This window comes from Pithys albifrons, chromosome 2, assembly GCF_047495875.1.
Source record: "Pithys albifrons albifrons isolate INPA30051 chromosome 2, PitAlb_v1, whole genome shotgun sequence".
Taxonomy (NCBI): domain Eukaryota; kingdom Metazoa; phylum Chordata; class Aves; order Passeriformes; family Thamnophilidae; genus Pithys; species Pithys albifrons.
In genome coordinates, this window is record NC_092459.1 from 16,880,702 (window position 1) to 16,899,433 (window position 18,732).

At 38.4% G+C, this 18,732-nt stretch overlaps 1 protein-coding gene across 16 annotated transcripts in view; it reads left to right on the forward strand.

Moving 5' to 3' along the window:
• The window catches only part of MYT1L (myelin transcription factor 1 like), a 298,788-nt gene that overhangs the window by 198,300 nt on the left and 81,756 nt on the right, over window positions 1-18,732 (forward strand). For 9 of the 16 annotated variants that reach the window (XM_071548396.1, XM_071548394.1, XM_071548398.1 and 6 more), the window contains one exon: window positions 17,378-18,355. In XM_071548396.1, coding sequence (XP_071404497.1) covers window positions 17,378-18,355 — 978 coding nt within the window. The remainder of the gene's footprint in view (window positions 1-17,377; window positions 18,356-18,732) is intronic. The other 7 variants (XM_071548399.1, XM_071548410.1, XM_071548403.1 and 4 more) reach the window with 1 other exon arrangement.

Genomic DNA, 18,732 nt, shown 5'->3' on the forward strand with positions numbered 1-18,732 from the left:
AGAACTGACCCCACCCTTTGTTCCTGAGGTTCATTTGCCACGGCTGAGCGAGCTTGGACAGTGACAGTGAAGTCCTTGGGACCAGAACCTACAGCCCCCGATATTCCCAGGAGTCCTCCCATCCAAGTACTAACCGGGCCTGACCCTACTTAGCTTCTGAGATCTGATGGGATTGGGCATCAGAGTGGCATTTAACTGCCTACATATGTACATAGAATTACATGTTTCATCTGTTTGCATCTTTCACAGAATCATAGAACTGTTTAGGTTGGAAAGGACCTCTAAGATCATCAAATCAAACCATCTCTCTTTAAATTTTAGGATTATTTTGAAAAATCTCATAGTATGTTTGTGTTTTTTCTTTCACTTGCATGAACTCCACAGACAGATAGACCTTCAAAATAAGAAATCCAGCTATACCCTCTAATAAGATTGTTAGGACCCCCCAGAATCTTCCTGATCCTCTCAGCAGATTGCTTCCAAAGCACTTACGTCCTCTGAGCTAGAGGAGATGCAAACATCAGTCTAAAAGATGAAAGAAGCACAGGCACTGAGGAAAGCATGGGGGCATGCATCTTTCCTGCTGTGCATGCTGCTGAAAACACTCTTGATAAAGTGAACACCTTGATAAAATGAAGACAACATATCTATATTAGCAAGGTCGTCTGTCAGCCTGCTGACCACTAATCATACTCATTTATTTAAACTGTTAACAGGAAAGTGGTCATCTGTGTGGTGAACACAGTAGGTGTTTGGTATTAATCAGAGCAGGGAGCTAGGCTCATGTGCAGCTCACAGGAAAAACACCTAATAGAAGTAAATTACAGCTTTAAATTAATAAGCCAGAAAGCATAATTTCCCTGCTTAGGACAATGTATATGGAAAAAAGTGCATTTTCCAGAGCCAAAGAAGGCTAAATAAATACCTGAAGTTTCACAAGGCAAAGCAGATTTAAACTCTTTGCTATTAAAGTCTATTGCTGTATTGTACCTTAATAAAAGAAGATACCCTGTGTTTAGAGTGTCTCACTAATAATAATCTGAAGAACAGGAAAAGCCTAGAGTTGCTGCAGAAGACATTTATCCTGGCCATTGCTTTGGTTTCCTCTGGATAAGAAGTTAAAATTGTCTTTCTGGTCAAGGTACAAAATGCTCCAGCCTGGGAGTCATTAGGTCGAACAACTTCATAAGAACTTTTATCAACACCTTTTTGCATTGAAGATGCAATCGTGGATTACAACATGTTCTGCTGTTTAGCTGTTCATATTTCATATAGAGACACTCAGGCTAAGCATTTTTGCTGAAAACTTCTGTTGGAAATAATGCAGTTAAAAGATTTGGAATAGGTAGTTTAGAGCTGGAAACCTCAGGGTTGTTGGAGTAGGGTGGGGAAACAGCTAGCTGGTAAATACCCTCTGGATACTTCTAGTTCTTGTGGGAAAAGTTCAGATCATTTTATTACTGTTAGTACATGTTTATATTTGGTTGGCTGATTGCTTAAATATAACTAGGTGTTAGTTTAGTAAACGTTTCCTTACTGCTGTGTTCCATACTCAAGGCCTTTACTGTTTGCTGCTCATAGACAATATAATTTAAACTTATTAAACAGCATTATTTAAACATTATTTTTTAATTCTATGAAGTGAGGTTGTGTCGGATACTGAGCTTGTTTGCATCAAGAGAAATCAAGAGTAGCCTTATGCCAGCAGAGTTACGTGATGTGATGTGATGTGTTGCACGTCATCCCTAACTGTTCCTTCCCTTGAAGAACTGTTTTAGGAAACTTCATTCTATGTGAACATTTAACTCAGTAGCTCAGTAAACCTTCTGGGCTGCGTCTAGAAACTTTCCGTAGCCCTCTTCATCTTAACCTTCATGTTTAAAGTTAGGAATGTACTTAAAGTATAATTCTCATGTAGAAGATTGCATCTTTATCTCCTTTCCTACGAATAAAAGGCCATAAAGGATAATATGAAATATCTGATCCTTCAAGAGCAAATGATTCAATTACAGTTTTATGCAGTGTAAAGAAATTACTCACCTTTGACGAGGCAGATTATAGATCTCTGCCATACACAAATTCTGTTAATGTAAGCAGGAATTCTGTATAGGACATTGGGATACTTAAGGAGTTCTGGGTCTGAACTAAAGGCCTTAGTAAAAGCACCATAGAACAAATTCAGCACCAGATCTGATTTTAATGCTGCTTCATTCTGAAACTGTTTTATATGGCATGAGATTGCATGTTTGTAATTTTAATAAACAAAGCCTTTCCTTCAGTGTTAGCTGAACATGAGATGTTGGACCCATTGTAATGTCAAATTGTTTCAGGGCTAATCTGTTACCAAGCCTTTCTTGAGTCTTTCCAGAGCAGCAGGTCTGGAAAGGACGCATGTCTCAGCAGTGCTGCTTTGGATTCTTGCAGATTACAGTCCTCTATAAGACACTGTAGACATTGCCTTCTCTGCATTTCCATTGCATCCTTCTGTCTGCAGAGAAATGCTGAGTGGATCCTTTATTTTGCCTATTTCATTTTTTGTCTGGCAGGATCATCCAGGAAAATTAATTCTTTTTGGAATAAAATGGATTGAAGAAGAAGTTGAAGTGATGTAGTCTTAGAGCAGTATTCCTATTCTCAATTAGACTCTCTATTGTTGTCAGTGATCTCCTGGTTTTGGCACAACTGTGCCAAAAAGCAGGTTGCTTATGTGTTGTTGTGCTTTAAAGAACCAATAGTGAACTCGATTATATAGCAACTCTTTGCATCCATATTTGTAAACATAATGACCTGGTGTTCTTGTAGAAGGTCTCACATCTGGGATATGTCACTTTTAGAAACCTATTCACGGGTTGTGCAGAACCAAACTCTTCATGCTCTCTCTTTGAATTCCTTTGCCTTTCTCAGTGCTGCTTCACAGACTGCACTGCTCACACTGTACTGCAGCTTACACAGTGACTACAGACTCCATATGAATCCTTCTTGACACTACAGATGTAATGATACTTTAAAATAACTTTTGTTCGGTCAGTATTAGAGGTTCCTATTTTTCCTCTTGGGTTTACAGAGTAGCTCTAAGAGCAAATTTTGGTCACCCTATTAATTCACAATTCCCACAGGGCTTACAGTGTTTGTGCTAACAGAGTGAACACAAATAGTAGCTTTTTACCCTGAAAAGTGGAGAACTTTATTTGGTAGCTGTAGAATTAATTTTGCCCTACTAGAGTACCTCCAGGAGATAATAAAACAAAATAAATATACAGACTGGATTGATAATTTCTTCTGATCCATATCTCTTCTCATGAATCAAATTTGCAGTCCTAGCAAATGCCTCAAGTCACAGAAATTTTGTTTAACTGAAATATATAAACCTAACAAAGCATTATTTTGAAACAAAAGCTTTGATGTGTAATGAACATATGTATGTAATCCTGAATACTTTTTTATTATAGAACCATTTGTTCCATATTTTACAGATTTCAGAACAATTCAGTTTTGTTCTTTTGTCACCTATATCACATATGACACAGTCCTTTTGTACCATAAGAGGTATTTTCCCTTCTGTAAATTAATGTATTCTGGAGATTTTTTGGTTTTTTGAGAGTAGACTATGGGAGCTACAGTTAGTGAGTCAGATGGCAAGGAAGGCCAAATCGTTTAGCATAAGACAAAGAGAACTAATGATAGGAAAGAAGCCACCTATAGGAGGCTGGCTTTGGTCACTGTTGAAATCCTCAGAATTATTCAGCACATTAAGGCTTCATGCAGAAAGTACTGAAGAGTCACTAACGTTAAGTGTGCCAAGTACCCGCAATACCACGTGGAAACCTGGAAGATATTATATGCTTTGTGCAGGAAATATTACTGCTTTAGCAAAAATTTGTGATGGCTCTGTCAGGGAAAGTTAACAGGATTGACAGCTCAAGGCTTAACGGGGGTTTATTGGGTGAACTCATCATCTAATAGTTCTGTCATGCCAAAAGCTTAACTTTGCAGGCTATACTATTGGTAGGAAGAGCAAGTAATAATATTGCTGTGACACTAAAGGAGGAAGAAGCCACAGAAAAGCTGAATTTACAATCACAAAAGCAAGCAAATCAAGCAGGAATTTTCTTCCCTGCACTCCACATACATGGATTACTGACAGAACAGGGGAAAGGTCTGTGTGGCATAAACACTTCCAGTCACCTTACACGGGAGGGTTTGTAAAGCTGCCCAAGCCCACCTCAGGTTATCTTTCTGTCCTTACATTTTCCAAAGCATGTGTGATGATATCCCTTACTTGTCATATATGCTTTCAAGGCATGCTGTGCAACTGCTTTTCTTCTGGTTTCTATTGTATCAAATCTATTGTTTCACCAACTGCCTTCACTTATTATAGAAATTCTCTATAAATAAGAGGCATCTGCTAAACAGTTTCTTGGACACCCTGTAAAGAACTGGGCTGAAGTTTTTACAGAAGGCTGTCATTCTGTCATCTTCAATAATTAAAACATTTTCTTTATGTTCAATTTTAAAAGCTGGCATCCAGTGGAACGTTAGAAATTGTTTATTCTTTTATTTTAATATGTTGAAAAAAACTTTGCCCTCAGATCAGTAGGAGCAAAATATATTTTAAAAAGTAATAGTGGAAATAGAGAATAACAGATCATTCTTTCTAGACTGTTAGGAATAGGACTAGAGTTGAACTTACAAAAGCTGTACTAAAGTTCATAGTAGTGTTTGTTTTTTATCTAATGAGCACAGTCTATGAATGTCCTTCTCTGAAAATACAGTCAGAAAGGACAACTTTTAGGTGAATAGAAACAGCAATCCTTTCTTTGGAATCCTTTCTTAGGATCCAAGGATCCTGCTACATTTGTGAAGTGAAGTGAATGTTTCACTATGGAACAGAGCAGAAATCCTGTCCCAATCTGTAACACGGTCACCTGACTTAATTGTGAGGTGATGCAGAAGGTCAATGCCACATATCCTTCTTGGCTAAGACAGATGGTTGGAGACTAGGCCAGAGACTGTTTTGCATAAGCAAAGCTCTTACACATTCTGATAAAGCTCTATCACACCCTAGAAAAAATATTCAAGAACTGCCATAGACCAAAGGCCATTCTTCTGGGAAAGCAGGATGTGCTAGGTTCTGTCTTTTCTCCAAGGACACTCTAACCATCTTATGGCTTGACTTGCTCTTTGTTTTCTGCATCCCAATGGAGCTTGAATCCAGTTTAGCCTTTTTTTTTTGTTGTGACTAGCAAACTTTTATGGGAGATGTGGTGTTGAATCCACATAAACCGTGACTTACACTCTTTGTTGTCTAGTTCTTTAACAAGTGACCCACTAAACAATGTATTTCACCTGGGCAATGGGCAGGAAGGAGTAAGCAGAGGAAATGAAGGAAACAGGCTGTTTTCCCCTTGGCTACAAATCAAGCAAGGCAGTCAAAGCAACAGTTTATGGGAAGCCTTTTTCTTTCAGGTGTGTGTTAGAGCATACCTGTTGGATTTGGTTTCTCTAGGAATTTATGTATGAAAAGACCTAATGTCTAGAATCCTTTGGGGCTTAAATGGCAGATAGGTGGAGAGCTTCTTAAGGCTGGAGCTGTTTCTGTGCATGTAGAAGCAGAGTCTTGAACAGCTGATCAGTGTTAAGGTGTCTCCAGGTTTGAGCCACAGACAATCATAGATGTATCGCCAAGAAAATTAGAAATATGACTGTTTCTTTCTATACAACATGCCACGTGAGAAGTCTAATCTGAAAGTGTTGAAATTACTGCTGCTATTTGTAAGATTTTTTGTAAGTCATTCATGTTGAAATCCCAATTAAAGATATGGTATGACTTTAAGAATAAATTTGATTTAGTAGCTGGCATGTCTTCTGACAGAAATGGAAGCAATGAGTTCCAAGTGTAAAAGAGAGGACAGGACTTATGCACAGAAAAGATTGCAGGAAAACGTGGAGGTCAGCATGGGAGTACTGCAGAGACCGAGTGAAATATGTTGTTAGGATTCCTTTCCAGACAGCAGGAAATGACAGACGTGAAAGCTGCAGTCTAGAATCTGCATTATGCAGAATCTTTAAATTAACAATTAAAAAGCTTTAAGGTGGAAGAGGGCTAGACAAAATACCCACACCCACCAGCAAGGCAGCACAGTCTTTTCTGTTGTATTTTCCCCTCCCTAGTATTATGTGAGCATTTTCCTATAGTTCATGATGTGATATAACTTACTGTGTCTTTATACTTTAATGATGGAATTTTATATCATTGTCATTAGTAGAATCAGCACTAGAAACAGGCAGAGCACTTTTAAAGTCCCATCCAAAAGGTATAGACTCTCTCAGACTTTTTATAATATTGAAAACAAGGATTATTAAACTACACTTGATCTATGGATAGGATACAAACAGGAATGAGCCACTATTACTCACTGTTTAGAAATGTATAACTAAAACTAATAGCAATGTGTTCATTAAAGAAAGAATAACTGTCCTTTGGCAAGTATGTGTTTTGCTTGAAATCTGCAAATTTTGTGTCACTGAGAATATAGGCAGCGTGTAAATAACATACACGGTTTATCCAAGTTTTAGGAATGGATTTGATGCAGTTCCATTCAATAAATTCATTTTGAAGCCATAGAGCATAATACGGTACCAGATACAAAGGTACAGAGGGGAGAAGTTCATGTTGGATAGATTAATTCCATTGACTCCTAAGTAGCTCAGATACTTCAGTGCACAGAAAATTAAGTTAATGAGATTAGAGCCTAAAAATAATCACACAGAGGGCAATTGAACGTGAAAATATGTTAGGGTGAAAAAAATAAAAACAAAATTAATTTCAGGCAGAAGTAAAGATATTGATTTTTTTCTCATGTACATTACTTTCACCAATGAACTCAAGCCAAATAACTTCCGAGCTGGAGCATCCTGGGACCAGATTCAGGTTTTAGTTTTGTACAGAGTAAGATTCTCTCTGTATCTACATGTGTGTACTTTGGAAAACTGGTTATTGTTGTTACTTGCTTGATTAATCCGCTTCATTGCCTGTTGTTTCTGTGAGGATAGAGTTTCAGCATAGATGCCATGCACCAGGCTGTGCTGCTCTAGTCAATTTAGGCACTGTGAGAGTGGCAACAAAGCCGCTGCCATCATAGCTGGCAGGTATATATTCAGTTGAAAATTTATAGAAAGCTGTGTAAATATGTAGGCGTTTACATTTGTCAAGCAAATACTCTCTTTTTCAGAGACACAAGCTTTCATCATCAGAACAGATACTGCAGTGCACGTCTGAACAGCAGTGGGAAATCCCTCATAGAAAGGAGAAGCTGACAATTTCTAAAATGGGGGCACTGTGTGGTCTTTTGGTGAACAGGCAGTTGGAACAACGTCACTGGAAATACCTTTGCAGATGCTGTGGTGACACAAAAAGGTGGCTTATATCTGTTACCATAGTATATATTTCCTGCATTTGACAGGTGTCTGGTGCTCTAATCTCCTTCTTAGACACTTCCAGTCACATAGGCCCCCTGTACACATAATATAGATAGCAAATAAACAATAGAAACTAAGACTCTTTGTAGCTAGCTGAGAGCTGGCTGCACCACTGAAATGTAATTTTCTCTTTTTTGATGTCCACAGGTCTTGATTGATTGCAGTAGCATGATGTAGGGGTGTTGGCCCTGGCCAGATGCCAGGTGCTCACCAAAGCCACTATTGCCGCTCCACTCCTAAGCTGAGATAAAGACAGGGAGAGATCGCTCACCAGTTACGGTCGCAGGCAAAACAGTTGACTTGGGGAAATCATTTAATTTATTTCTAATTAAAATCAGAGTATGATAATGAGAGGTAAAACAAAGCCTCTTTCCCAGTCTCTGCCTCCTCCCTGCTAGCAGTGCATGGAGATGGGGAATGAGGGTTATAGTCGGTTCATCACATGCGGTTTCTGCCACTGCGTCCTCCTTAGAGAAGGAATCCTTCCTCTGCTCCATTGTGGGGTCCCTGTTGTGGAAGACAGTCCTCTGTAAACTTCTCCAAGATAAGCCTTTCCCACGGGCCTCAGTTCTTCATAAACTGCTCAGCATGGGTCCCTTTCATGGGGTGAAGTCCATCAGGAACAGTGTCACCCTCCATAGGGTCACAAGTCCTACCAGCAAACTTGCTGTAGTGTGGGCTCCTCTCTGACAGGGCCACAGATCCTGCCAGGAGGCTGCCCCACTGCAGGCTTCCCACAGGTCAAAGACTCCTTCAGGCATCCACTTGCTCCTATCTGGGATCCTCCATGGGCTGCAGGTGCATCTCAGCTCCACCATGGAGCTCCATGGGTGGCTGCAGGGGCATAGCTGCCTCACTGTGATCTGCACCACGGACTGCAGGACAACCTGTTAAAGCACCTGGGGCACCTCCTCCCCCTCCTTCTGCACTGACCTTGGTGTCTGCAGGGTTGTTCCTCTAATGTATTTTCACTCTGCTCTTCTCTAGCCACACTGTCTTCTACTCAATAACCTTTTTTTTATTTCTTAAATGTGTTATCCCAGAGACATTACCACCATCACTGGGGGTCTTGGCCTTGCAGCATGTCCATCCTGGAGCCAGCTGGCATTGGCTCTGTTGGACATGAGGGAAGCTTCTGGCAGCCTTTCACAGAAGTCACCCCTGTAGCCACCCTGCTACCAGAACCTTGCCATGCAAATTTAATCCGTGTAGTTAAAAGAATATGTTCACATTTGCCTACTCATTCTTTCCCAAGCTACAGTTAACAGTGTGCTTCCCCAGCTTACAGATTCTCCTGCTTTTGTGTCTTCAATCACAGCAATTAGACTGTATCTATGTAAATAAATAAAACAGACCATAGTCCACTCATTTAATGCTGAGTTCAACTGTTACATGACATCAGTGCATACAGCTAAACTTTTACCTTCCAAAACAGGATTACCAAATTCCAACTCCTTGGGGTGGTCCCTAACCAGCTCCTCTTCACTATGTCTGGACATTTTTGGAAAGGTGCTAAGTCACTGAAGTAAAAATCTTGCCAGGCCTTCACTAACCGTGAAGCAGCATGAAAAATCATATGCCACTGCTTGGTCTAGTGTTCTGTCCCTAATTAGTTTATACTAGAATGGTTATAACTGAAGAGGCAAAGAATTCTTTGTATTTACTTTCTCCTTATTCTGTGAAGCCTTCTCTGTTATGAAAAGATGGGGAATGAGGCAGATGTAGATGAAAAATCTGGATAAGGATATGAGAAGTAAAAGTAAAACCACTGTAATTAAAAGTTTAACTTTCAGATGAAGTAAAGTCCTGCACTTGTGCACATAGATGTCTTTGTCTTTCCAGATTCCTTTGCACTGAACTCATTGAGTTTAGGGAGAAAAATTTTAACAATTTTGAGTAGTTCTCTCATCCTGTGGAATGATAGTGATGTGTGTCTCTGTCCCTTCTGTCAGTCAGCTCAGATTATATGAAAGCACAAACAAGCTTCCTTTGATAATCAAACACAACTATTAAAAAGTAATTAAACTTACAATGGAGTTCAAACACATCCATCAAGACATATTTCTCTCCATGTAAATCATGCAATCATAATTATCTATCCCATCCAAAGCATCCATACTATCCCATCCACACCAGCATTTCCTGTCACAACTTCATCCACAACCTAAAGATAGTTCCTTTTGGGTAGCTTTTTCTTTCCTTCCTCTCTGCATTGTAATTCAGCAAGGATCAATTTGAAAGTTTTAAGTAAAAGCACTATGGATAGGATTCATCCCATCAATTTAGTTGATAAACAATCAAGAGAAATAGTCACTTTTAGGGAATAATCCAGCCAATCTACTTTAGGTACCCAGCTTAGAATGAAAAATCATATCCCAGGATGCATGTTTTTGTCAATTTCCTGTAAATGGAGTCTAGATCTTTGATTCATATGGAGACTTGTTCAGTATGGACATCTAACACTGAGTTCAGAGATCTGAACTGAAACAAAACCAGTAAAGAGAGATGATATATGCCTATACTAAAAGTTCCCAACCTGTCTTTCACAGAGATTTGAGTGTGGGAAAGAAAATGTTGCTGTATGGACTGAAAATGTGTTCTTCAGGCTGCATCCTGTGTAAAGCAATAATCGTGGAGGGGGTATAGGCACAGGTCACTGTCTCCTGAGCAGTCTTAGTATTAGCCCAATGAGAAGCTTTGTACCAAGAGCTCTCTGAGTGGGTGCTCTGCTGTCAGTGCAGCTGGTCCTCTACTCCCCTGCTGTCTCCCTGCTGTCTCTCAGTATCTGGAGAATAGCTTTGGCTTCCTCACTGCCTGCTGCCCTGCTGAGCTGTGGAAACCTGAGAGAAAGCAAGAAACTGCCAAACTCCACTGAATCGTCATAAGGCTAGGAGACAGAAGATCTCCCCTCCCTCATATACATTTCCTGGGGAGAAAAAGTAGGATGAAATGAATACCAGCCATCAGCTAAAGCCATCTGACAGAAGTCAGGTTAAAACAAGGGCTGCCTGAACCTGATTCTCAAAGAAGTGTGGACCAGATGGGCTATATTGTATTGCCCTTGCAAACACAGCATATCTACTTTTGTTCACAGATAATCCCAGCAAGTTTGTTCTAAAACCTAAACATATGCCTTCATACCAAATATTGCCAATAACTGCAAACCAAATAAGCAGGCTTCAGACCAATAGGGGACCTTTTCTACTTAAAGCGATGCCTGTACATAACCCAAAAGTATTTTCTGCTGTCTCTGTGATGGGGAGGAAAAAAAAGGCTCTCCAGCAAATTCATTGCTTTTTGACTTTTTAGAAATAATGTTTAGCTGTCAGGATAAAAAAGACTGAAGATAGTAACCAGAAGTCTGCAGGAAGTGATTATTCCCCTTTATGCAACACTTAGACTTTTCTATGTGGAGCAATAAATCCAGTTCTGGGCTCATCAGCACAAGAAAGTCTTGAAATACTGAAGTCCAATGGTGAACAACCAAGATGGAGCACATGATGTACAGAGACACTGAGAAAAAACAATTTGTTCACTTGAGGAAGAGAAGGGTAAAGGGAGAACTTACGCTTGTCTTGAGCTACTTATAGGGGTGGTGGAGAGGAGATGTAAGTGTGCAGTGTAAGAATAAGATGCAAGAGACAGAAGTTGTAACAAAAGAAAATCTGTTTAGAAATAAGAATGATTTTTTCACCATGACCGGGGTCAAATTGGAATATATTTCCCAGAGGTGCTGTGGTATCTCCATCCTGGAACACATTCAGAGCTGGACTGACAGAACAGGGCTCTGATAATCTGCTCTAAACTGGCACTTCTTTAGAGCAAGGGTTGGACCAGATAGCCTCCCTATGTCCCTTTTAGCCTCAGCTGCTGAATGATTCCGTGGCACCAGTGCAATGTGGCATGTGACATCTCTTAAGGTCAGAGACAGGCCAGAAGCACCTTGTGGTGAAATGACAAAATCTGAAATATACTGGCTTGAGTCAGAACCTAGATAATTTTTAAGAAGCTGTTGCAGTCTGACACTTGAAGCAAAATTACCTCAGCCATGGTCTTGTCAGAGGAGCTGTCATAAATCCTCAGATCCTTTTCCAAAATTATACTGATACAGGTAGCTTATAGGGATTTAGAGTGGGAAAACATGGATGAATAATAGATGACCCAAATTTTATAAGTAGGACTCATCCATAATTTGCCAATACTTTACGTGAATATTTGTAGATTGTGATGCCAATCATGCAGGTTTGACATAGACAGAGGCATAATAATAGGTCATATGGGTGTCAGAAGCCAAAAAAAAAAGGAGCATTTCAGGACATTGATTATACTATAACTTGAGACAAAGATACAGCAATTTATACAGAAAACTAAATCTTATCATTTATTCTATGTCAAAATAATTTATTCATATTCTGTTTAAAATACATTTTAATAGCAAAAAGCAGGGGTAAAAAGGAATGCTTTTATATGTCAATAATCACTCCACAACAGGAAAGAAGTTGAGATCTATGAAGATCTCATTTGGTCCTTAGGGGAAAGTAAAAAAAAATAAAAAGTAGTACTTTATTTTCCAGTGAGCAAAACCAGATAAAAAGTGGAACCTATAGAAAATGAAAAGATCAAAGTATAATACAAAAATAAGAAAGAAAAGGCATGGTAAGCCAGCAAATTAAGTATATTTAAAAGTCTCTATGGGTTTGCTGTACTGTTGTCCTCACTATTAGTTTATAATACTGACTCCTACTGTGATGTGCTTTGTTCTTCAGCTCAGAACTTCTTTGTCATGCTTAATGACTTCTACTCTTCATTTCTTTTTCTTTGAGCATTGGTTATTAGTTGAATACTATCATTATGGTAAGAGAGTCTAAACAGTAAATCCTATTATTATAACTATTGTATGTAACTCTAGCAGGCTGAGAGGGAGAAGTGGAAAAAAATGAGATATTATGTAAGAGTTAGAGTGAATCAAGTAACTGAGTGCATAGTTATCTTTTGACTTTCATAGGTATAGAAGATCCATAAAGGAACCAACTACTACAGAAACAAATTTCTTGGGTCTTTACCTGTAGCACTTAGAGTGTAAAAGAATGTCACAAACTTTTGTAGAGATGAAGAAAGGATTCTCCATGCACAGGTCATTTTCAGTGTTCAGTGTGTCCCTGGAATAGGCATATTCAAAGACTTGGGCTCTGATCCAAACCCCATGTCAGTAGAAGAGTTTAGACTTGTAGGAGACCTTGCTTAGGTCCTTGGAGAGTCACGTCAGTGCTCTGTTTCTTCTGTATGGAGTGGAGAAGTTGAAAGCTCACTGCATTTTTCATCTCTTGGTTTTCCTTTCTCATAAGATTTTCCCAGAGGAGAAGGCAATGTGCAAACAACCCCCCACCCCATATGATACTGTAACTTTCAAAGGTTTGGGATTCATTTGTGCCAACGTTGTCTTGCTAAATGTTTCTCATAGGCCAGTTACCACAGACTGTACTGCGGAGACATGTGCTTGCACACCTCAACTTACAGCTTACAGGGAGAAAAATGGTGGTGCAGTAGTGTTGGATGCTGATTTGGGAACTGACAAGTAGCAGTGGCAAGAGCAGTGAAGTGTTTTAAAGCAGGCAATGCTGCCTGGATAATGAAACCATCTATCTGGGCAGGAAACCTGCATGGCCACATACAGGTGCAGCTTCTTAGCCATCATGTTTTTCTGTACTTGGGAGAAAGTGAGTAATTTGATACACGAACCACAGATCTGGAAAATTTCGTTTCTGAAGTTTTTGTCCTTTGGTAGGAATGTAGCTGCTATTACTGAAGTATCATTGCCTCTCTCTGCAGAATCTCTCAATCTAAATGCTGTATATGTTTCTTTTCAAAAGGAAGGTGCTGTTTTGCATGACTCCCTACACTAAAACCAGCAGGCCATTTCTTCTACCAAAAAAGTTATTAAATATGGGTGTGATAGGAACAGAGGGAGGAAACAATCAAGGATGTAGAGGCTGTTGTGCTTTTTCTGCAGTGACTCCATGTATGGAATGGAAAGAGTCACTCAACTTCTTTGTGTTTCAATTTCCCATTTGTAAAATGGGGTTAAAATACCTACCTCACAGGGGTGTTGTGAGGCTTTTTAAAATAATGTTTGTAAAGTGCTTTGAGATCCTTGGATGAAAGGTGCAATAAGAAACCAAATTATTCACTTTTTTCAGCGTAATAAGAGTGCACTTCTGTTGAGATGGCTAAAGGCTTCCAGCTCTTTATAGTTATTCTACACTATTCTTCACTATAATTTCTTCCTGTCATTTGTTATATCCTCTGGGAGCTAAAAAGTACAAATTTTGCAATCAAGAATACCTAAATTTTCATGGTATTGTGTGGATGAGGCCTAAAATAATCCAATATTCTTTTTAAACTGTGTTGTGTATTCCGTGTCCATGCAACCCTAAAGCTGACAGAAAATATTGACTTCGTGCATTCTTCACCTAAATTGGCTAACTTGTGTCTTTGTGAGACAGACTCAGCCTCTTCACCAAATACATCAGTTTGCATCACTGGTTCTAAAATTTATGCAAGAAGTAGAGTAAATGTTCTAGTTCTATGTGTTTTGAAGTAATTTAACAGCCAGCCATTAAACAGCACAGTGTAAAGGTAGTTACTGAGTTAAGGCTAGATCTTAATCACAGAAATGAGAAATTAAAGAGAGATTAGATTTTACAGAGCTGAATCAAAGAAAAGACTTATAGATTCACATAGAGCTGCTGGTCTAACATACTTTCCAGAAGACCCTTTGCTAATACACAAACTGACTGAGTATTTAAAATTTCATTTTAATAAACAGGAGATACAGGTGTCTTACGAGAGTAAGCTTAGAATCCAGCTGTTTTTGAGGAGATGACATGGCATACATAAAATCCTTTTCATTAAAATTAACTGCTGCATGGAAATAAGAAACATGAGCAAAACAGTTGTTAAAGAAAGGAGATGCAAGAAAAGGCCAAAAATTAAAATAGGAGAAATGAAACTCAGTTTAAATATTTTACTTTCCCACTTCTCTCATCTGGTATTAATGCTTTACACTTTCTTCTCCACCACATTTTTTCTTCCCCATTTTATAGCTGAATGGACAGGAGAACTGAAAAGGATATAACTAAACAAACCGCATAAAAAGTACTATAGTTATAGGTTTCACCCAGCTTCCCTACTCAAAAGGAATTTAGATGTCTTCTCTCATACAGTACAGGATTCATATTTTACTTCTCACTTGTGGAGGCAAAGTATAACATATTCCTCCCATTGGTGATCATTTCTATGACTCTCATTCATGTAAAAACAAACACAAACCCCCCTTTTAAAAAGCAATCACAGAAATGTCACAATTCAAAGATGGCCAAGAACAGTCACTGTGTACCTGAGCAGTTCTCAGGATGGCTTGAGAAAATAAGGGGGTTTGTCTACTCTGTATGTCAGCATCCTGTTAGAGCTAGATTTGCACTGCTTTCACCAGTGTTTGCAGATACCTCATCCTAAAGTTGAAGGCATTGGCAATTTTGGAGCTAAGGCTCACTGCTTCTTTAATTACTTTTATGTTCCTTTTGCTATATTTGACTGCCCATCAGGTGTAGTTACAAGAAGCACCCTACAAAAGCAGCATTTACTACTGAACAGTCTTCTTGGCATCGGGTTTTATCTATAATATTTAAATTAATGGGGGATTTGTTTGTACATTTCACTTTAGAAAATTATTATTAGAGTATTAGAACTTTGCTTTTCAAATAGCACAAATTAATTATCCAGTAAACCTTCTTTGCTGCCTTCTTTGCAGTTATTCCAAATGGACACTTTTCAAGTAGGAAGTGTAAGTGGCAATCCTTGTACACTGAAAGTCTGATACTCTGCTATACTTAATTTTTGTGTCTCCGAAACATAAATGTGAATCATCATGATCTTGAGAAACATAGAAACTAAAATAAAACCATCTTTTATTATAAATAAATAACCCACTATTGACTTGGAATATCTTAGAATGTAAAAATACCATACAATCTTCCCTATTAATTATCCTTCCTCTGTATTCAGCTAAATACTGTATATGGTATAATGTTTTACCATTAGAGCATTTTTTTCTACTACACATAGCCCAGTCATCAGCCAGTTCTGCTGCTTAACTACAGCCTACTATCATCCCAGGATCCCTAACCACTGTGTAGAAGGAATACTATCTTGTGGCTGCAATATTAATTATTGTGCTGTTGAGCTTTGTATTGAAAACTCTGATTTATTATCTTGTGCACTGGCATAAAAATTATTTTTATCAAACATTCTTTCCTATTATCAAAATGTTAGTGTACAAGCCACCTACTACCTGAAATTTCCCACATTGGTTTGTTTAACCTAAAACATAAGAATCACTCTTCAGAAAATGCTACATCTCTAGGTGTGCCAGTGTTGAAAATACATCTAGGCTGAAAAGTTGCTATCAGAAGTTGATGGACTTAGCTCTTGAGCAGGTGTTAATTGTCCTAGCTCTACTGGTTTCTTTCAGTTTGCACCAGCTGAAAAACTGGCCTAACATGTCACTGTAACAACAGATTCAGGACCTTTCTTTTCCAGTTGACATGCAAAATGTTACAATATTGCTTGGGTAGCCGATAATAAAAATATAACTTAAGGGACGTTCACTAGTAAGTAATGATGCATGTATATATGTTTCAAGAATGGGTCTGAGAATGACATCACTTCTGAGTGAACATGAGATACCCAAAAAAGCTCTCTGGATGATATTCATCTGACCAAATACAGATATCTTTAAGGTAGGCATCTGGTCTGAGTCCCTTTGTTGTCAATGAAGAGAAGCAGGCACTTCTTGTGGTTATTAGTTTTGTTCTCAAGAAGACATTCTTAACCAGATCATGTGGACTCTGTCCTTAAAGTGTCTGCTTCTCTTACTGACTAAGGATGGGAACGTGGAATAGCTTACTCAGATAGAGATGCCTGTCTTGCTCAAGTCTAAAGTTAGGTGAGATGAATCTCACCCTCACATTGGCTTTATCTTATTAAGTTCTCCCTCAGGTATTTAACAGTTACTAAAACAAAGCTGAGTAAAATGTGATAACTCTGCACCATTTTGTTACAGTATACAGGACAGTAGATAACAGACCTATCATATATGGCCATATAATTTGGGCTAGCATATTTACTTCAAATTATATTGTGCATATAATTGCTTCTATCTTCCTTTCATGTAACAGCTCTTTTAAAATTCTTACTTCTCCACAGTTGAACTGAGAGATTTTGATTTCTACTGATGGATCCACTAATTAAAATGCCATTGTAATCTTTGTGTGTAGTTACTGGTCATCTAGGGTTAATGGTGTGTATGGTGCTAAAAAAGTTACATTTTCCTGCTTGGTGTATGCTCTTTTGGTGAATGGTGTTCATCAGTAAGAGAATAAATCCAGTAATACTTCTTTGCCATCTACCATATTTACAGGAAATACAGGAGTGAGAAAAGTTGGAAACATAGGCAATTATGTCATATGAATAATGTGATTGTCATAAACCCCATAAAACTGTAAATATAAAAGTGAAAGGAGAAACATAAGTATTTATGCCATAATATTTAGCAGTAGTAGTAATTAGCATTTTGATTGCCTTTTTCTTATCAGTTCTGTGAAATAAATTCATGTGAATAGCAAATAAACAAAAATAGCCTTATGGAAGATAGAGAAATTCAGTTCACATGGGCCAGCCATAGTGTTACAGAATTGCTGTTTGATTAACAATATTTGACATGCAGTTTGTTTTCTGTCCGTGCGATTGCAACAACAGTTCCAATTGTAGCCACTTTTTTCTTTTCTTTTCCTTTTTCTTTCTTTCTTTGTTTCTTTCTTTGTTTCTATTTTTTATGCAGAAGACCATCAAATGAATTGTCACAATACTCGAATAATGCAAGACACAGAAAAAGACGATAACAATAATGATGAGTATGATAATTACGATGAACTGGTGGCCAAGTCATTGTTAAATCTTGGCAAAATTGCAGAGGATGCAGCATACAGAGCCAGGACAGAATCAGAAATGAACAGCAATACCTCTAATAGTCTGGAAGATGATAGTGACAAAAATGAAAATATCGGTCGGAAAAGTGAGCTGAGTTTAGATTTAGACAGTGATGTTGTTAGGGAAACAGTGGACTCCCTTAAATTGTTAGCACAAGGACATGGTGTAGTGCTTTCAGAAAACATTAATGACAGAAATTATGCAGACAATACTTCACAGCAAGATAATAGGAATATGAACTTTGTAATGCTAGGGAAGCCTGTGAACAATGGACTTACAGAAAAAGTAGTGGAGGAGAGTGATGAAGAGGTGTGTCTCAGCAGTTTGGAGTGCTTAAGGAACCAGTGTTTTGATCTGGCTAGGAAACTCAGTGAGACAAACCCACAGGAAAGAAACCAACAGCAAAACATGAACACTCGTCAGCATGTCAGGCAAGAAGATGACTTCCAAGGAAGAACACCAGACCGGAATTACTCTGACATGATGAACCTAATGAGGCTTGAAGAACAGTTGAGCCCCAGATCTAGGACTTTTTCTAGCTGTGCCAAGGAGGATGGTTGTCATGAAAGAGACGATGATACCACCTCTATTACTTCAGATAGGTCTGAAGAAGTGTTTGATATGACAAAAGGTAACTTAACCCTGCTTGAGAAAGCAATTGCTTTGGAAACTGAGAGAGCAAAAGCCATGAGAGAAAAAATGGCAGTGGAAGCTGGAAGGAGGGATAATATGAGATCATTTGAGGAACAGTCTCCAAGACACCTTTCTGGAGATGACAGGAAGCCTAAACCCAGTGACGGCCATGTCAAAAAGCCATATTATGGTAAAGGTAATATTTCTATATACCGTATGTTCTGTCATGAGAAAGTGTAAGCTAACATGTTAAGTTTTTGCATAGAATTCTGAAATGGAGTTATTAATTCCACATAATGGGAGCTTTATTAATATTGTAGTATGGCACAATTGTAAAATAACATCATGCTACAATTATAAAATGAAAGAACTCATTCTACGGTGTTAGAAACACGTCCAGTATATCAGTAGCTAAATTAAAAAATAACTTCTCAGGGAAACAAAACAAACAAGAGATCATGTTGAAAGAGGCAAAGATTTTTCTCAAGTTTTTAATATATTTTTTAGTAATAATTAAAAAGCAAGAGGATTGCATTTTAAACTATGTTGGAGAGGGGGGTTATGTAGCAGGTA